Source organism: Eucalyptus grandis, chromosome 5 (assembly GCF_016545825.1).
Source record: "Eucalyptus grandis isolate ANBG69807.140 chromosome 5, ASM1654582v1, whole genome shotgun sequence".
NCBI lineage: Eukaryota > Viridiplantae > Streptophyta > Magnoliopsida > Myrtales > Myrtaceae > Eucalyptus > Eucalyptus grandis.
The window spans coordinates 26,418,178-26,439,312 of record NC_052616.1 but is presented as its reverse complement, the minus strand read 5'-3'; the positions used below and the strand labels follow the sequence as shown (position 1 = coordinate 26,439,312).

The 21,135-nt window shown below is 38.3% G+C and overlaps 1 protein-coding gene and 1 non-coding gene across 4 annotated transcripts; one reads left to right on the top strand and one right to left on the bottom strand.

Annotated features, from left to right (window-relative positions):
- Window positions 1-1,016: 1,016 nt before the first annotated feature.
- LOC104422965 lies at window positions 1,017-7,338 on the bottom strand. Of its 2 annotated transcripts, XR_005551288.1 has the most exons (5): window positions 6,632-7,338; window positions 1,894-1,946; window positions 1,611-1,726; window positions 1,187-1,520; window positions 1,017-1,091 (listed from the first exon to the last, which is right to left on the bottom strand). It is a non-coding gene; the product is annotated as an uncharacterized LOC104422965 (transcript). The 2 variants fall into 2 exon arrangements; XR_005551287.1 differs by having other exon boundaries at window positions 1,611-1,946.
- Window positions 7,339-12,935: 5,597 nt separating this feature from the next.
- Window positions 12,936-15,538, top strand: LOC104444681 (protein NLP6). 2 transcript variants are annotated; one of them, XM_039312837.1, is made up of 4 exons: window positions 12,936-13,359; window positions 13,947-14,518; window positions 14,643-14,729; window positions 14,833-15,538. In XM_039312837.1, the coding sequence occupies exons 1-3, from the start codon at window positions 13,080-13,082 to the stop codon at window positions 14,694-14,696; spliced, it is 906 nt and encodes a 301-aa protein (XP_039168771.1). In that variant the 5' UTR covers window positions 12,936-13,079; the 3' UTR covers window positions 14,697-14,729; window positions 14,833-15,538. The 2 variants fall into 2 exon arrangements, with proteins under 2 accessions (XP_039168771.1, XP_039168770.1); XM_039312836.1 differs by having other exon boundaries at window positions 12,939-13,359; window positions 14,647-14,729.
- Window positions 15,539-21,135: the final 5,597 nt, after the last annotated feature.

Genomic DNA, 21,135 nt, shown 5'->3' with positions numbered 1-21,135 from the left:
AACCAAAAAGATGATTCTGCTTGTGTATGATGGCTTCAAACAGATAATTTTTCTGAAGTAGAATTGTAGTTCTCATATGAATGTGCACAATCAACGAACGCATGGGTTCAGTCATTCATTACATGAAAAAGCAATGTACTTTTAATGGGAACAGGACACGTTTGTTTGTGGACAATAGCAATAGTTGCTTTGAAGCTTGGATGGGTCTCTTATGAGCTTTATTTGAATGTTGCGAAGCATATAGAGCTATGTATCTTAATTTTAATAGATTCCTGGTATCGATGGATGAGCTCAAGTTGTTTAGTTTATTTGCAATATTTAAGTTACGATTTGAAATTTTGGTCTATATGAGTACATATGTAATGGTTCATTTCGTCAGTATATTTGATATACACGCCTAGATGATATCATCCAACATATTTTATCTGAATGACAGGTGCTACGATCTATGAAGGGGCTTAAGGGGTGAATTCACTTCATGAAATTGACGGACGTAGATGAGTTTTACAATATATCATGTGTTCTGTATTCAAACTTGCGGTGATTTCACTCGATATGAGCTAGAAGATCTAGTATCCTATGATATGAGATTTGCAAGTTAATATGCGACTTTACAATGACATTTCTTTGCATTTAACACTGATAACCATATGCTAATGGAGATGGTCAGGTTGCCGCAACATGGGGCTCCAAATTCCTTAAGTTGATTAGGATGGGCATTGCAAACCAACTCTAATTAGTAGTTTCAATTGATATTCCCTTTAATTAGGGAAAATAAAAACATAAAAATTAAATGCCAAGCGGTGTAGGAATCTGACTATTTATACCCAATTTCTTCAAAATTTTCACAGCACTTATGTCTCTACACTAGCAAACCAATGCAATGATTTTGTATAATGCCTCCTTCCCAATACCCAATGAGAGAAGCCATGGGCGGAACATCTTTTAGCCTATGAGAGAAGAAGGTTTGTCTTTGAACATCTTCGACTAAGCGTGTTCAACATTGCTCTTGACTACTGGTGTGAAGCCATTTTCCAGTCCATGCCCCTTTTCATCATGGCCTTGAATTCATCATAACTGATTCGACCGTCCTGGAATACATCCATCACAGAATGAGCACTCTATTTCGTATATGAACAAGATATACATAGATTCCAAATTGCAGGTTGCTCTTGTTATGTATTACCTTATCTAGATCAGCATCGAAAATGATGTCTTCAATAAATTTTTCGTTGTTCGGACGAAGATTGTCATCTATCAAAGCTTCTTTCAACTCATCGAATTCAATATATCCGCTTCAATTCTTGTCAAAGAATTCAAAATGTGCTAAGCTGTTGAATAGGTGATCTTACTGCGTCCATCAACATCTGCACATCAGGATTAGCAACTTGCTGTCCATATTTGTGCAGGCCATGTTTCAACTCTTCAAATGTCAGATCTCCATTTTTATTGGTGTCCATCACGTCGAACATCTCTTTGATATGATCCACTTGCTCATCAAGCAAATTGTCTACTACTACCTACATTAACAATGCGGCAAACATGATTCAAGTTTAACTTTGCACTAAGAACATCAATGAAATCCAACAAGGCAATGTTCAAGGACTCACTCTGAGAACTTTCTTCTTGAACTTATTCATCAAAGCGAATTGCTTTATTCTCGTCCGGACATTTTGTCCAAGTGAAACGTTGGGAGCCCCATCCACATTCTGTATCCAGTTATGCTCTACGCGAATCAATTATAAATACAACCTTAAAACCATTTGTCGCAAGGACCACCTTACCAGCACCTTCTGGCGTGGGTTAAAATATCTTTGCTTGAAGATCTGTAGGCAAACTAGCATATATCGGCCATATAATGAGTTCGGCAATTTTGGAGCCAAAACCCCTTACCTATGCTTCAAAAACTCTTCCGCTGCTTCAATTTCCTCTTGAGCGGTTCATTGCTGTTTAGTGATGCAAGAGTAGACATCTTAAGTAAAAAACACTAATCCTTTCCAGTACATCAAAAGCTTTCTTCCTTAGCACAGCATCCGATGTGCACATGATGACGTTCTCAATCCCCTAGATTTTGCACTTTAATGATAAGAAGAATATAAAAATTAAATGGCATAAAATCAACATCTTTCATTATAATAGCTGCAAGGCAGCAAAATGGCTAGGAACAAATGATGACAAATCTAGAGTTTCACCGTCACTCTCCCGTGATGAAAATGATGGCAAAGGCGGCAGCCTGGTTCATTGGATGAAAAGATAAAAACCTTCCCAGAAAAGGGATGCTAAAAAATAGTTCAGAGGTAGAGGCGACTTTACGGTGGGGTTGTCCCATCCAAGAATTGTAAGTTACTTCGGCCAATCGGTATGTGTTTCTTCAGAATTGTTGAATTCATTCATCACAGGACGCTCAATAGAGTTTGATGACCCCTATACAATAGAATAAACAATTTATTTACATTTTACTAAACAACATGTCAAGATAAATATGTCTCAAAAGAGCCAGGGGTAGCGAACAACAAAAATAAAAATGCTCTATTAAGACATCGTGGTTGCTCTGATATGTAGTACGTCCATCACCAATTAGCTGTGAACATGTAACAATTAAGCATATGATCGTGTCACTACTCATCTTACTCTTCTCATTGTAATAGCATAACATAGTGCTCCCATCACTTTACATGAATAGGCTGGATGCATCTTTCCCATTTTAAATTCAACTCAGATCTCTACCTTCTTCCTTGACCAATACAATTATCCATTTTGAATCAGAAAAAATTCGTTTGCTCTTTGTAAATTGGCCATTGCATTGATATGACAAACATTAAAAAATACAAAAGCCTCACAAGACACTAACATTATAGTTTTAGTGAGATAATATCATATGAGATGCGGCATTACTTGCAAATATTTTATTCTAATATTACTCTCCTATGCACCAGCCATCGTATGTTATAAACCATCAAGAATCGCTCCCTACAAGAAGATTATTTCACATAGGAACTAAAAGCGATAGACATTCCAAGTAGGGCTAAATTATGGTTTCATAAGAGAAAGGGCAAGTTATACTTGACTCAAAATGGTTCCGTGAGATCTATTATGATACGCCAACATCTATTCATAAGAAACCATTAACAATAAATATTAAAATATTAAAAACAATATCATCTAACATTAGGATCTAAAATGATTTCATAATAATCACCTGATTAGTGAATGGCAAATATCCATTCATATTCCCTGGCGGCGTAATATATGGGTATTGCATCTACATAAAACAAATGATATGTTATCTATAGTTGTAGAAAGGCACGGTCCATTATAGATAAATTAATACATCAAACTAAATAAACCTGATTGGGAAATGGGGAAAACCCATTCATAATCCCTGGAGGCATGAAACATGGTGGCTGCTGCACCTATGTTAAAAAAAAAAAAACAAATTAGTAAGATGTAAATACAAATTAAGAACTAATAGCAATATATCTAATTGTGAAAATTTAGATTTACCGATGGACCGTCGACATTGCTAGGATAAAAGGCACTCCGAGATAGATTTGAATTACTCGAATAGTCTGGATAATGACTTTCATTATGTGTCGCTTGGATAGCCAATTCTACATCACAAAGTAATAAATATGTTAATTAGCATTATATAACATAAGCGAAGAAATTAACAATCACATTAAGTAGAATAATACATGACTTACCTCGACTTTCTATTCGCGTGGGGGTGTTCCTTTCTTAGATTTTTATTCTTTTTCTCACTTGAACTTTTGAGCCTTCCATAGCTTATTCCCTTTCCTTTTCTTCGAATAGGGTCTGAAACTGAAATCTCACAAGAATCCTCAATATCATCATCGTCATCAGGGACAGCATCATCAGTGACAACCACACTTGCTTTGTATGATGCAATTTCAGCCTTCGTTTTTTTCATGTTTGTTCTCACTATAGTCATAGTATTTACATCTTCGGCTCCCAAACTCATCAATTCAAAAGATTCTTGCATTAACGTGGAAAACCGATTAAATTTAAATGAACTTGAAGACATTTGCTGACATTCATCATTCACAATTCCTTCTTTGGCACCCTTGGTCCATCTTTTCAAAATATAAGAAGATGGAATACTCGTAACCAATATGTTATCATTCAACACTTTCAAGGCATGGCGACACAACCACCCTTTCAATTCAAATGATTTTCAATCACAAAAAACTGAAAAGTCTACGGGATTAAATCTGACAACATTTTCATGTTCAATCCCCGGACACTTCAGAGTATATAAATAAATCGATCCATCGAATGTAGTGCCTGAAACTTGCTCACCGAGACTTTGCACAAATTCTACATTGAACTTCTTAAAGATGGTACGGGTATACACTTTCGCAACATGTCCTAAGATCCCATTTTTAGAAACCTGCAACTTGGGCTTCCCACGAGAATTATAATCATCTTGACTTTCAATTTCTCTCATGTGCTTCAGTTGTTCTTCATATTGATGGACCAATGCTACAACAGACGATGTCTTGGTCGTTGTATATTGGAAGACATTATTAGTGCTCTCACTCCTTTGACTCGATGTTATACCACATGTAAAGGTATCACGACCAAACGCTAAACTCCACTTATGTCTAAGGTTGTACAATCTTTGAAGCCAATTGTTATTCTTAGTACCCCACTCGTCTTCCATTTCCTTCCAAGTAGATTCAAATTCATCCTCTGATCTGCATCTATACATAAGCGTCGAGAAATATTTATCCTTAAAACCCGGATTACGATAAAGATCTGGAATGTTTTGATGGGCATTTTTCCCAATATGCCAAGTGCATAATCGATGTTGTGTATTCGGAAACATAATTCTAATGGCTTTTGCCATAGCTTGGTCTTGATCAGTGAATATAGTCTTTGGAGCCTTGTTTCCCATAGACTTCAAAAATACCTCAAATAACCAAATAAATGACTCTATAGTCTCATCTAGCAATAATGCACAACCGAACAAAATATTCTTCCAATGGTGACTAACTCCAACAAAAGGTGCACAAATCAAATTATATCTGTTGGTACGATACGTGGTATCGAACACAAGCACATCACCAAAACAGTCATAATCATATTTGGATAAACTATCCCTCCAAAATATATTTGTCATTTTACCATCTTGATCTACTTGAATAGCATAGAAAAACATCGGGTTTTTCATTTGCATGCGATGAAAATGATTTGAAACATTTTGACAATCTCCCCCACTAATGTCAATGAATCTTTTGGTCTGCAAAAAATTCTGACAATCACGCAAGTTGAAACCCAAGTTTTTACTTCCTCCCGCTTCATTTGCTAAAAACTTGTATGTCGAAGTCCCCCCAATACCAGCTTTAATCATATCAACTATAACACCCTTACAAGTATCGGATATCATTCTTCCACATCTAATCATATGCTTCTGACCTTCCGGAATAAATGGATGATTATGCGTGGAAACATACTCAATGACTTCGTAGACACCATTGTCAACCTTAAATTTGATACGAGTAGGACAACCACATCTAACTTTAGACCTTTGAAATTTCTTTTCTTGATCAGATGAGTTGATAGGATGCCCCTCACAATTACACACGAAAGTCTGTCGAGTTATTTCTCCTTTACGATTTCTTAACAAATTATCCTTCCTCACTCCAAATCCGTTGCCAATTGTGTAAGCTACATACGTGTGATATGCTTCAAGTTCATTTGAAAAAACCATTCCTATCGCAAACTCATAATCTTTTTCCATATCACGCATTACATGTGCAAGATGGGAAGTTTCATGCTGCAAGTTTTGAAATAAAAAGCAAGTAATATAATGTTTTTACGAGTAAGATATCATCCAACACGTTACTTACGAAAGTATAATAGGTTTCACATAATATGCATGAAAATTACCTCTGATTCAGCCATTTGAATGTTCCTTTTTCAAATAGACGGCAAGCTTTCAGCTTCCTCAAAGACCTCCAATCCCGTGAGCCAAGAACCAATGTCATTTATTTCGTCTTAAAGATTGTTGCGACTTGACATACCACAAAATAAATCTACAACCAAGAAAAAAAAAACATAAGTTTTCTCATTTCAGTCTACTAAACTTCCACAAATCAAAATTAAACTTATAATTTGTAATCGAGCACTACATACAAACATCTCCAATTTGGAAGAAAATATGTCTTACAAAGAGGCAAAGTAGAAATAAAATTGATGAGATTAAAGATCTACACCTATGCAATGATACAAGTAGGGTATGCAAGATCCTTTGCTTCACTGTTGTGCGTCACTTCATTAATATATATGCTGCCTAAGATTCCAAAGTCAATATAAGCAACGTTTTCACCAAAAATCTATTGATATGTTTTTCCATTGTGATAGCTTTTCAAAAGAACACAATTACCATGCTTTATTGCTTTCTCAAATGCTTCTGCAAATAAACAACATCTAACCCTAAAAAGAAAGAAGAAGAGACTAGATAATATGATGCCTTTAAAGGGACAACATTAATTTTGATATAGTTACCTATATTCTGATCATGTAAGAAGTAAATATGCAAATCAAGAGAACTACAATGCTGTAACATGATAATATTTAATTTGAGCTTCACAAAAGTGCGTCTTACCTTATGGGGGGACTTCCAGATTCTGTGTCTATACTACTGTGCGTCTTATCAGTTACACCTCGTGGGTTGCAGCTCTCGAGAAACGTTGATCCTTTCCTGTTTCCAACCAAATGATAAATAAGCATCGGTCAAATTTAGCATCACTTGACAAGGAAGAAGTCAAAAGAGAAGAAGAAATGGCAAAGGATTATGATCCATGTTCATAGTATTGTTAGCAGGGTCGATGCCACACCTCAAGGAAGAAGCAACAAGCACTTGGGCCTTACAATACTAGCGGTCACAGAAATAAATGTAAGTGTAGAATTGGATTCCCAAGTTCACGGTCACTCATTAAGGTCGCATATATGTTTAACCTTAAGACTTACTTGCAAATATAGAATCAAGGTTGGTAAAGGAAGCACATGACAAGATAAGCAAAACAAATTATTCGATTGACATCGCCACAAACGTGCAGCGGTTGGTAGTTCATGTGAGTAGGTCATCTTTCAGTATGCGTTAGTATACCCAAGGCAGATTAACAAGAAGGACCTGTAAATGTGCTTCAACTTTGAGGTGCTAAGAAAAAAAGTTAACTGCACTCAGGGTAGTTTTGGATCACTTAGGCACACAGTAAAACTCAAATTTATTTCTTTAAAACAGCTTAAAGATGAGCCACTCTAAATAACACGAAGAAGCAACCCGTGGCAAGCATAAAGAAAAAGGAAGATACTACATTGGAGGTCAATAATAAGCATACAAACCTTTTCGAGTGTCATATGAAAAATAAACTATTGCACCAGGAATGAAGCCGGCAGAGTAAAAGTCCTCAGACAAGTCTTTTATTTGCTTCTTGGGTGGAGCAGTAACTGAAATGTGATCAGATATTTGCGTTATGCTTTAGCTTCCAAAAACACATTCTTGAGACGTGAATATCGAAATCATTGAAATATTGCAAATTAGTTACATCACGTGAGCAAACTTACATATATAAAATGGCAGTTCAGGTTTAGCTACCACTTTCTCGAGGAGAACAATCAAACTCTCTATTTTCTCTGACGGATGAAATGTAGCCTCTAGTGTATGATTCTCAGGAAACCGTACCCTTATAACAGTCTGCATCACAAAGCAGAGGAATTTTAGGGGTATGTTGCACAAGAAACCAATATAACACAAGCTATATATCGAGATTACAAGCTACACGTAAAAAATTGAGCATCAAAAACAAAATCATAAGGGGCACCGGTAGAGTAAATATTAAATCACCTTTGTTATTCTTGAGCGCCATGCTGCCTCTTCGCTTCTCGGATTTTTTTAGTCTTTAAATATTTTTCTGCCCAAGTCATCCAACCAAAAATCAACAATTACAAAATCAATTATTCTTATTAATGTGAACATACTAGAAAATGGAATTACAAAGGAACTCTTTCATCAAACTAAAATTTCAAACCACCAATAGCAATAATGTGAGAAAACAGCACTCTAAGAACGCACACATAATCGAAGAGAACATATTTTACACTCCATCCTAATTTGTATGGCAGGCTAGGGATTCAAGGTCCAAGAAGGAAATATATCTGTTAACTCTATACCCCAGTTGATTAGAAATCAGATGTCTTTTTCCCTAGACATCCAAAAGGCACGCTATCCTACCAGTAAAAATTAAATCCTCTTCCTCCATTTGCACAATTTGCATTTTCTTGATGGGGGTACCAAATTTTCCTCCCCAAAAGGATGCACAATGGGTAGAGGTTGCGTGTCCAGCAATACACCAAAAAGAATACCCTCATGTAGCAATCCAACTTCGCCAAACTTGATTATGAACAGAGATGCATCAAAAGACAGGAGAAACGTGAAATTAGTCATCTTCACAAATTGGTCAGTCTCGTGTGTCAAATTCAGCTAAACACAAGAAACCAGCAATTTTCAGTGGTTCTCTCGCAAAGCAAATAGAGAGATAAGCTTCTAGCTCCATGCTTGTGAGGATGTCCCACCATATCTCTCGTTGGCACATGAACAAAATAAGAGGTACTTGTTGGTTTAAACAGCCCAAGCTGCAATGAATTTGCCTAAGTAAACTACCTATTTATGATAGATCGTGGACCAAGAAGGTAGATATTAGAGAGAAATTTTGATCTTATCCTTCACAACTGAGTTACACCTTTGGAATTGCAACGCAAATGACTATTCATAAGCACGCAAGGATCAACTTCTCCAATAGACACGCGATTTTGGGAGAAAATAAAAGCATGGAGTGACCAAGTTAGGCTCAAGTCTCTTATCTCTTAGGATGACTATATGCAAACAATCTCAAAAGATACCGCTGTTTCACTTATCTGAATAACACAGCAAGTCAGCGACAAGCCGAATGCGCAGATGTAACTTTAAACTTCAACATTAACATGGCACCGATTTCTACTAAGTAGAATCCCGAAAAAAAAAAAAAAAAAACGAACCTTCGGACGTACGGGAGTCGCCAATGGACCGCCTATCGGTGGGGCTTGGGAAGGCGACGGTGGGAGGCGACGGCATCGGCGCCGTCCGCATTTAGGACCAGGAGGCGCTTCGTGGAGGAAAGAGAGAAAGAGAGAGCAGAGCGAGCAGCGAGACCTTCGCTCGCGGAGAGGGAGGCCAAAACGCGAGAGCACGTCATCGTCGGGGTTGGCCAGTAAGGGCGCTCTGCAGAGAAAAGAGGGAGAGAGCGGAGTGCAGGTCGCGAGAGGGAGGCGTAGGGCGTCGGCGTCGGCGTCGGCATTGGCGTTGGCCGCGTAGGCGGAGGCGAAGGTGGAGAAGTCGGCGCGGAGTTGGGGGCGACGGAGGCAACCGGCGGAGGGGCGTCGGTGTCGCGGTTTGCTGGGCAGAGGCGCACCTTCGAGGACGAAAGAGAGATAAAGCCGACCGAGGTCACGAGAGGGAGGCGTAGGTTGCGTCGGCGTCGGCGTCGGCGTTGGCGTCGGGGGCGATGGAGGCAACCGGTGGAGGCGGAGGTGGAGGGCCGTCGAAGGGGGAGAGAGAGAGCAGAGGGGACTTTATGTTTTCCTCTGAACCGTCGCAATTTTGTTCTCCCTCCCCGCAACGGAACGGAGAATGGGGAGAGAGAAAGAGAGGAGAGAGAGGAGAGCAGAGGAGAGCAGAGAAGAGCAGAGCGTCGAAGGTGCAAAGAGGTGGGCCGGGGAGAGAGGAGAGAGAGAAGCTCCCGTGCGCTGGTTCGAAACGGAGAAGTGGACGACGTGGATGACACCGGACATGTGTCGCGCAATGAATCGTTCAGAGCACCGATGACGTGGCACTGTTAGGGTACCCAATATTTTCTTGAGCCGTGTGGGTGCCGTGAGCGCCGTTTGCATTCCGTCATCCACGTCAGCGGCCACGTAGGAATTTTAATAGTGTTTTTTCACAGAACCCTAATAGAGGGTAGATATGTCACACCGATTAAAGTTTGAGATTTTTAATGTCATAAATTTTTTTTTTGGGTAAATGTGTCATATTATAAAGTTTTTTGGTGGTTTTTTTCCATAAAAAAAAAAAGAAAAAGACAAAATGGAGAAGAAGAAGATAGAAGAAAGAAAGAAAAAACAAGAAAAAAAAAGTGCAGGAAAAATTTTAAAAAAAAAAAAAGAAATAGGGAAAAGAGAGCAGAAGTTGTCTTCGGGAATGAGGTGTGCGGAAGATGGAGCTGCAGAAAAAGACAAAATAGGGATAAGACAAAAAGAGAAAAAAAGAAAGGAAATATATATATATATATATATATATATATATATATATATATATAAAAAAAACTAAGCTAAAAAAATCTTTTTTTATCTGACGTGGATCGGACTTGGGCTTGGATTGAATCAGCGGGCTGGATTGGGTTTACTAGGTCCAAATCCGTTTTCTTGAATATAATAATATTAAATATTAAAAATAAAAAAAAATCAAAAATAAAAAATTTCGAAAAATTCAAAAAAATTCAAAAAAAATTTCTGAAAATTCAAAAACTCGAAACATTAGAAAAATTCGACCTTTTAAATTTAAAAATTAAGAAATTAAAAAATTGCAAAAATCCAGTTTTTTTTTGGGAAAATTCGAATTTTTTTAAATAGAAAAAATCCAAAAAAAATCTAATTTTTTAAAAATTTTATCGTAAAAGTTAAAATTAATCTTTGGAGTAATTTTCTCCTAAAAATATGAAGCTTTTCAATTTGGCATTATGTCCAAGTTTGACTAGGCCTTTAGGGTTTTATCATAGGATTTCAATCGTCCTTAGGGACAAATGCCCTTGATTGTGCAAAGTATTGGTCTATTGATTTTGGCTTCTCTTTAGTCTAGTTAAGATTAATATTTACCTCTTCCTTAGTGTTAAACACTATTAAAATTCCTTATGTGCATTTAATGCTTTCTTTGATTGTCGATTATTATGCGATGATGTGCATTTGCATGATCACTTCATGTGTTAGTGGATATGCCTAAAATCAATACAGACTATGTAGCAAGAAAAATCTTTTTTTTTTTTAAATAAATAAGATTAGATACCGAAATGTCACTAATTAGTTAATTAGTGTAATCAAATCTCCGATTCTAAATTCTCTAGTTGTGTAGCAAGTAAGGTATACTCACATGCCTCACTTGGTTTCTAGTCGACTTCAATAGACTAGTGGCAACTCATTCTTTAGAAAATTTTCATACCTTCAATTTGGACACCCAATGTTTCGCAAGGTATAAGCTTGGTAGGACTGTGCCTAAACATGGGTCATAAGCCCGATCTTCTGAGGTAATACTCCTAAACCTATTCTCTTCCCCTCGACATAGGTCGCGACAAGGATAAACTTAATGGCAACTAGCATAGCTTTTGCAGTGTGCTTCACCCCAAACTCTCTACTGAACTAGGAGTCTAGAGTTCTAGAGGTGTTGTTAAAGACCTTGCATCTAAATTCTAGGATTGCTTGTGTTGATTTCCGAGCAACCACAAAAGAGGACAAGGAAGAGAAAAGCTGAGTAGGCCTAATTTTTTGCAAAGGATGACTTAACTAGCTCTTATTGATGCAGTCTCTTAAATCTATTTGTTGACTATACACAATTTTTGACACCAAAGTGAAAACCATGGAATATATATAGTTGACAACTATGCTTTCAAAAATTTATTATATGTGACAAATGTAGAGTATCTCTCGCTCAATTAAATTGCCTTAAGTTTGATTCTATTAATTTTTACCATCAAATTATTAAGTTGGATGACACATAGCAATTGGCAAGTGTATTTATTTGGGGTTTTATCATCTGTTTGTCTTAAGTTTACGAGTCTTGGATTTTTGTGATATTAATCCAATTTAATGTAAATTAATGAAGGGTAAATTTATCACAAATGTACCGGTTTAGGGTTTTTAGTTGCCAAAAATTAATTTTGGGTAAATTTATCATAGGTGCACCAATATAGGGTTTTTAGCGATCAAAAAATTAGTTTTTGGAAAATATATAATATATGTACTAATTTAGGATTTTTTGTGGTATTAACCCTTCTTCTCGAAGCACCTCCAAGATCATTATTTGACTCAAAGTAAGCTCTATAATTGGTGATTCCGTTTCAATTGAACCCCCTACCCAATCTCATTGGCAACACGGATGCTCACTAGATGACAACCATGTGCATATCGCATGCCACCATTCGTGCTGTGAACTGGGCATTTTTGTCCGAAAGGAAAACGCCTCCGGGCCTCCCACTCCACTTCTTGCGTAACAGAACATTTGGCAGAAGAAATTTCTCATTCTTTCAAATTAGTAGAATGAGGGAATCTACATTAAAGGGACTTTAGTAGTTCATTTTTAACGAAGGGTATGGGAGTACCTTAAATTATCGTTTTGTTTTTTGTCATATGAGGCAAGAGTATCTACGTCTTCCGTCGGTGGAAGTGAAGTCAATGCCATGGTCTTCATAGACTAATGCTATTACGTCACGTCATAATCATGACCCTAGGATGACGTCATTATCATATGACTTTATTTATGGAGTCCCACCTTGTCGGAAGCATCAGACATTATTGAACTACTTTGGGACTCCCATATCATAATTTCTTTGGGGCAGCAACGGAAGCATATTTGTATTTGTGTCGGTGTCTACGTGGTTTGATTCAAAGTGCGTCTCGTTTTCATATAAGCGGGTCAACTTTTCATCCCTGTTTTTCCTAAGGAGTAGATTTCTATTCTTTTTTTCTCATTGAGATTTCGGGCGAGTATCTTTATTTTGTGTAATGCTATACGCATTCAATTTAACAAATTGTGATTTCATATATAACAGTCGAACATTTAAAGAGTAAAGCCTCCAGCAATTATTTACTGAAGGAATTTACGGTGGCAATGGACAATCGGAAATTTACCAATGAAATGGCATAGATTGCCCTCGAGTTGAATTGCTCACGGCACCCACACGGCTCTCTCCTTCTCGCTCTCCTCCACTTGTGAACTCTCCCGGAAAATCCCGTCGTTTCCCGAGAAAATGCCCGAGCTGGAGGACGACGGCCCTGGCCGCGGCGGCTTGACGAGTCCACCGCTCGATGACGCGGCGGCAGCAGCCCCGGGGGAGTCCATCATGGACCTCGACCTCGACGTCTACAGTCCCTGGCCACTGATGGATCATCAGCTCCACTTCGCCGCGTCTCCCTCTTCCTGTCCGCCTCCGACCAGCCCAGCTCGCCTCTCTGTGCCTTCTCCTGCGGATCCGAGGACAAGCTCGCCGCCGCCACCGCCGCAGGGGTCCGCCTCTCCGATTGCTCTCGGTTGGTCGCATGTCAATCTTGAGTCCGTTCGAATTCGTTCGCTTTGGGTTTCGAGTCGGGTTCTAGCGGATCGCGATTGATTGAGCTGCAGTTGGGTCGTTGAAAAGCTCTGTTTTTTCTGGCCATTTGAGACTTGAGAATTAAGGGTTGACTTTCTCCACCCGCGTTCACTTGCTTGGTTTTGGTCTTCTCTGGTTTCACGATTTTTGGAAAGTTGAAATTTTTCCTTGTTTGGAACTAATCTGAATTCGTTGCATGTTATTTTGATTTTTTTTTCCCTCTTTGACTAATCGAGAAATTTGGTCTGATGGTATGGTTTTTTTTTTCTGTCGCTTCAAAAGCTTGGGAGTCAAAGCAAGGAGTTTGAATTAATTGTTGGGATTGCTCCTTCTTCAACTATCAGTGGCTCTTTGCCACTTCCACCTCCCATTTCACCTGATTTCCTATATATATATATTATGAATTCTGAGAGTCCTGAACTATGAAGTTGCCTCTTGCTTGAAGTTTGATTTGTTCCAACTGTCTGCAATGGCCTGTGAAGCCACGGCTACTGAGTTTTTACTGATAAGTTGTTCCCGAATATATAGATCATCACAATTCAGAGACCGAAGCTCCCACTGAGGATAGTGATCGTGAAAAGCTGCCGTCACCATATTTGGGGCTGACGGCATTTGAAAATCCTGATGGATACCGTATCATTAACGAAAGGATGACCCAGGCTCTTCGTGACTTCAAAGAATCAACTGAACAGCTTGTTCTAGCTCAGGTTTGGGCACCGGTAAAGAATGGTGGTCGGTATGTCCTTACAACTTCAGGGCAACCCTTCGTTCTTGGTCCAAATACTAATGGGCTTCACCAGTACAGAATAGTGTCTATGATGTATTTGTTTTCTGCGGATGGGGGGAATGATGAAGAACTGGGACTTCCTAGTCGTGTTTTCCAGCAAAAGCTACCTGAATGGACTCCTAATGTACAATACTACACCAGCAAAGAATATTCGAGGCTTGATCATGCTCTTCATTATAATGTTCAGGGAACCTTGGCTTTGCCCGTCTTTGAACCATCGGGCCAATCTTGTGTTGGTGTTCTTGAACTCATTATGACTTCACGGAGGATTAACTACGCACCGGTGGTTGATAAAGTCTGCAAAGCACTTGAGGTTGGGTTTGTTTAAAAATCATGCTTTTCTTTCTTCGGAAAGTCTCCTATTTGGCATTGGTGACAGTTTCAATTTGTTGGTCTTCAGTTTCTAATATTATTTAATGATTTATCAACATGTGGAGATAGCATTACAAGAATTTGGCAGTGATACAATCAGAGTTTTCTGCAAGCAGTGAACTTGAAAAGTTCTGAAATCCTGATGCACACAGGTAACGTGCACCAAGTTTTCACCACATCCCCAACTTAATGCTGGATATCAAGATAGTACAGTGGTTTGCTCTTTCATTTTTCTTACATCAGCTTTTGAACCAGATATGCAATGAAGGGCGGCATAATGCATTGGCTGAAATTTTGGAGCACAAGCTACCTCTGGCTCAAACCTGGGTCCCATGTCAGCATCGCAGTGTTTTGGCTAATGGCGGTGGCGTGAAAAAGAGTTGTTCTAACTTTGATGGTAGCTGCATGGCACAAGTCTACATGTCCACAACTGATGTGGCATTTTATGTTGTAGATGCCTCATATGTGGGGCTTTCGGGAAGCTTGTGTTAAGCATCACTTACAAAAGGGTCAGGGGGTCGCTGGGAGGGCTTTCTTGTCCTAGAGCCACCTCGTCATGTTGTCCATGCTCGGTTTCTTCTTGCAAGCAAACGTTACCGGGGAGGGACTTGTCGAGAATCTTGCGAAGTACCTCAGCAACCCATTCAAAAACAACTTGCTTACCGGGGAGGGACTTGTTGAGAATCTTGCGAAGCACCTCAGCAACCCATTCAAAAACAACTTGCTCACTATGATTGCCAAAACAGCAGAAAAAACTCCTACCCTGTGATTTTAGCTCTTGAGATTATCCTCTTAAATATGGGAATGAGTTGTACATCTCAATGAGACAGCTTGAGGCATTTATCAGAATTTCTACTTGGAACTCTCTCTTGTGATCTGTGTAGAGGGCTTGATCAAGTTGGCCCTGAAGATTGTAACATCTTGAATATTCTTTTGTCATCGTATGTGCAAAATCTTCTTTAGCACACTAATGTACAATTGATTTTCATATTTATTGTCATGACCCGGTTGAACTTTGAATTTTGAAACTCATCCTCCATATAATTAAGATTGCTCAAACTAAGTGACTCTCTTGTAGTTGCCACATATCATTCTCGTCATATCTCAACGTTTCTCCATTATGGCATCAGGTAGTTTCTGGCTTTAGTCTCCTGCACAAAAAGATAATGACGCTAAAGCAGGTCCCTTGCTCTACAGATTCTCATTTCCTTCACACACTTTATCGTCAATCTTGAAGAGAAGTGGAAGTGATAGAAGAAACGAGGGAAAGTGGAAGTCTCAACTGAAAGCAAAATAAATAATCTAATCACATTAGCATATCCACAATTGTATAGTGATTCATAATTAGTGCGTAACTTGGATTATAACAAAAAATGAATTCAACCAAAAAGGAATTTGGATTACAGTCAAAAGGCTTGCACTCTTTGTTTTCATTTACAACCAAACAAGCACAAGCAGCCAAGATTCTATGTTGGTGCTGAATTCAAATTACAACCAAAAAGGAACAAGCAACAGCTTCTTGGCTCACATCCACTTCAATGTGGAGCATTGCTTGTAGATTCTTGAGTTCCACATGGTCCAAAAGCCTCAGTTGAGACATGGTCGATCTGACTTGTAGATTCTTGTGTTCTTGTATCTCCTTGTCTAGTAGATGTCATTTTCACCATGGCTGCTCTTGGATGTTTTCTTGGACTCCCCCTTTTTACTTGCATAGAAAAGCATGAGTAAGTTACAATAAGTATTGTCATGAGACCATGTTAGTATCGAAGGCTTGGGCCTATGTAAGTTTTCTTGGTCTTCCTTTTTCTCTTACCGGATGTTTGATTTGTGTTGTTGCTAGAGGCTTCAGACATGTTCTCTTGTTGTGTCCCAAGTCCTAACAGTTTGAGCATGAGATGATTACCCCAACTTTTCCCAATTTATTGGAATTAGTATTTGGATTAACCATGGCCTTCCCCTTTCTTGTCATTTTCTCAACATTCTTACCTTGCTTATTGCGTTGTTTCTTAGGTCTCCCTGGAAGCTTTCTGAATGGTGGAGACAATATTGGCTCTTCAGTAGATAGTGGTCACATTTTCTTCCCATTCAATGTCGGTAATGGAAATTGGTAACATCTTTCGTAAGCATCCTTTTTGAAACAATCATCAATATACCGATTAATCTCATACTTCATATAATTAATGCATGAGATAGCATGGCTACAGCCTCTTCCGTCTCTAACCTCTATCGGGGCTGGTTCCGGACACTCTTCGGGCCCTCGCGAGAGGCTCCACTGTCGGCGGTGGTGGCGGTCGCTGTCTGGCGAGCCATGAAAAAACAAAAAAGAGAGTCCGATGAAGTTAGAGTGGGCCAGCGTGTACACTTAACCGATGAATGGACTACGATAGATCTTATGTGGCACTGATCAAGCAACATGCGGCAATTATTTTTATGCCAATCATCACTTTTTCTATTTTTTGAGGGTTTTTTATTTCGCGAAAAATAAAAATTCATAAAATATTTTGATAAATATTATCCCTTGTATGTTTTGAATTAATTAACAATAATTTTTCATTATTGATAACAATTATATTTACACATTTTCGATGACTGTAAAAATATTTTTCCATCATGTATTTTTTAAAAATAAAACCTTAATTTTTTTTTCCTATTTCTCTTTCTCTATCCTCTTTTCCTAATTTATCCTCGCTTACTTCCTTTTTCATACGTAGTATTTCTATATTTTTTTTTTCAATTTTTCTTCTTACTTACGTAATCTTAGAAAATAATAGGACAATGTATTCCTTGGGTGGAGCTATCTGTATCGGAGGAGTTGTGAGTGGGATCGAATTTTGTTTCTACTGCAATTATTATTTTATTTTCATTAAGCTCCATTTATTTTGCAAAAATAAATAATTTAAAATATTCCTTTAAAATAATTGTATCATTTAAGCTAATTAGTTAATAAAAATATTTTTATTATGGACAACAAGTTATATTTAGATATTTTTTCATATGATGCAAATATTTAAATTTTATTTATTTCATTTTCAAATGTTTTTCAATTATTTATTTTTTGTGAAATAAACAAAAATTAGTCAAGCTATGGCACATTCTCTTTTTTATGTATTGTTATGGACCACAAAGGATTTTCAACAAAACAAGAAAGAATTCGATTTCATCCCAATTTCTTAGAAATAATTTGAGCATCTAGTATATTGGAACGTCACTTTATAAAATGTAAATATATATAACTTTAAAACTTTTATATTCACCACACTGGAAAAAAAAAAAAGGCTCTAAAAATTAAAGACACTCTTGCCTTTCAAAAGAACACTCACCAAGAATTGAATTTATGAGGAAAATAGAGAGGTGTAACATTAAAATTCCATCTATTTCTATTTTTCAAAAGATTAAGGAATATTAATGATGCAATTTTTTTTTTTTATCATTATACGGAACAGATAATTTACCCAAAACAGAAAAGTGTCCCACTCGAAAATATGAACAAATCGATTAATAAAAGATGACAAACATAATTAAAAAAAAAAAGGCTCATTGTATCTTGTATCAATGTCGTCTTTTTTATTTATATTGTGTAATTTTTGCCAAGTGACTACCCATGTTTTTTCTATGAACTCTTTATTATATACATCTAAAAATCTTTCTTTTGTTAAAGTAAATCAAAAAAGAAAATTCCAACTTTTTAAATTCCCGTCCTACTAAATGATAGGGGTGAGCATGGTCCGGGTTGGTCAGGCCACCCCCTAACCCTAGGACCAACCCGTATAAAGTGTTGGTCCTCACTTTTTAGGACCGAGACCGACCCTATTGAGCCTGGGACCAAGGACCGGACGACCCAATGGGTTCGGGTCCTTCCTGTGGTCAACCCGGGACCGATCGATAATTTTTTCGCCTTATTTTTTATACTTCATAAAAAAGCAAACCTACAAATTCAAATTACACATCCATCAACAATATGGTATTGTGCAACTAAACTATAAAATACCAATACATATTTAGCAAATTTAAGATGACACAATAATAGAAATTTCATATCCGCTAACCGCCATCGAGATATGGGACAAGATGGAAAGTTCTTGTAATCGTCTAACACCATATGCAAAAGCGTTTTCCTGATAATGTAGAGTCCACTCAATCAAAAAATGAGCTTCGCACCACTTGACTAACATTTGATCATGTAGAGTCTACTCAACCAAAAAATGAGCTTTACACCACTTGACTAGAAATCACCGTAGAAGAATCTGCAAAGACTACTCTACTCTTCAAAAACTTCTACCATTTGACACAAATTGAAAAGCAAAGTGCAGCTGAAATTCATTAGTAAAATACAAATTAATCATAAAAATTCAAAATACTTAATATAAACCATGAATACATAACTTCACATCTTGTTAATTCACTTGAACTTCTAAACACTTGAAAACAAAACAAATGACACATAATTAATACTTAACAAAAGTTTTAAATTGAAATTACTATTAGTGCTATTGATAGAACATCTCAATATAATATAATATAATAGACATTTTACTTAGGTTTGAATATATAAAAGAATTATAAATAATATAATATAATATACAAGGTTGGCCCAGCACAACCGACCTAAAACTCTGGTGACCGGCGACCAACTCCGACACAGGTGTGGTCCCTGGAATTTCAGACTAATGACCGACAGGGTCGGTCCAGGGTCGACCCTAAACCGCTGCTCACCCCTACTAAATGATGTAGATAATGTAACAAAAGAAGAAGCTTTGGGAACTATCTCCAACTCATTATTATAATAATTAAAGAGCTTGTGATGTTAGAGTTTCTGTAGGAAATCAATCTTCGATCTTGAATCTTGAAATTATTTCCTATTTTATTAATCTTAACCTGACTCGAATTAGAAAAGAAACTCTCACTCGTCAGTGCACTCTCAAAATTTGACTACAAAGCCATCCCAATTCCAACGGTAAACCAACCATATATTTCCCTCTCTCTCTATACCTCCGAGTCCTCGTCGTCCTCTGTCTTTCTACTCTCTCTCCAACGTTGTCTCTCTCTTTCACTCTGTCTCTGAATTCCGCTGTACCCTGTTACCCCACTGTTGTTCTCGCGAAGCACTTTCCCGTTTCTTTCGCCACGAACCCATGGAGCTCGTCGATTTCTTGGCACCCAAAACGCCTCCCATGTGCGACGTCCTGAGAGGCGATGTCCACTCGCCATTGTCGATGGACTCTTCGTCGTCGCGTGTTTCTTATCTGGAGGATCACGAGAAGAAGAAACCCATCGGCGACCACCTGAGAAGCGAGGTCCACTCGCCGGCGTCGATAGACTCTTCATCATGCCTTTCTTATCTGCAAGATCAGGAGAAGAATGGCCAGGAGAAGAATGGTGACGAAGGGGCCACAGGTATTTCATCTGCAGGAGTGGTGGTGTCTCGCGAGTTCTCCCTCCTTGCACCTGATCAGAACACGAAGGAAGTCAGCCACCCTCGTCAAGAAATCGTTCCTGCCCAACTGAAGCGAAAATCCACGGCCTCACTTACCGATGCCGAATCCTTAATTGTGGAGAAGAAGGCGAAGTGCAAAAGAACGCAGAAGGGAAAGAAAGAGGCCTCAGGATGTGACGCCGAGGAAGTTTCCACAGACTTGACGCTGCTCTTCGACCCTTATAAGATCAAGAAGAGGCTCACGCAAAGCGATCTCGGCCACATGTCGAGGCTCTTGATCGGGCGGGACTCTGTGAAGAGCCACTTTCTCCGATGGATGAACGAGGAGACAGTGAGGCAAGTCGAGAGCAGCAAGGGGGCTGACGTCATCGTGAGGGACATGGACACGTGCTCTGAGCAGAGACTGGTGTTCGTGTTCTGGGCGTCGTCTGGGTCCTACGTCCTCAAGGGTGGTTGGATCAAGGAGTTCGTGAAACGGAGGGATTTGGCGGTTGGCGATGAGGTTGGGATATATTGGGAGCCTATTGCTAGCAAGTTCCACTTTAGCCTTCTTCACAAGGTAAATTAGACATAATCTTGAACTAGTATTGCTGTTGTTCAGTGACAGACAGAATTTTTGACCTGTGGAAAGGATATAGTGATGGAATTCTATTGTACACAATCGAAATATCTCTTCTTTCCCCCAGAAATTCAATTCACGCTTGTTTTGAAGCCCGGTTCCATGTCTTTAAATTTTCTCTTGTGAAGTTTTCAGTATGGTGATATCTTTAAATGGGGAAAGTTGATTATGGTAAATTGACAACATTTGACTTTCTTAATCTTGTCTGAACACAAAGTTCAAATGATCATTTTTAACTCAGCCTTCTTATAGATGAGTGTGCAAATTGCAATGCTGTTAATGGTTCAATACATGCCCACGTATTTTGCGCTTTCACCTCAACAGTGAATGCATAAACTCGTTTTAGTTACTCTTTCATCAAGACGTTTCTATTGAACTCTCCAAATCAACAACTCAGATAATTTGCCGTATATGACTCCATATGCAATGATACAGAGATGTTCAGCTAATTAGATTGTGTAGTTTTTGTCCAACATATTACGCATAGCATATCCAAAGGGGCCAG

Bases quoted from the DNA above. Each gene is read 5' to 3' on its own strand.
- LOC104444681 (XM_039312836.1), top strand. From the start codon at position 13,080: ATGCCCGAGCTGGAGGACGACGGCCCTGGCCGCGGCGGCTTGACGAGT. The intron at 13,360-13,946 runs GTTGGTCGCATG...CCGAATATATAG, and splicing joins CGCCTCTCCGATTGCTCTCG to ATCATCACAATTCAGAGACC. The intron at 14,519-14,646 runs GTTGGGTTTGTT...ATGTGGAGATAG, and splicing joins AAGTCTGCAAAGCACTTGAG to CATTACAAGAATTTGGCAGT.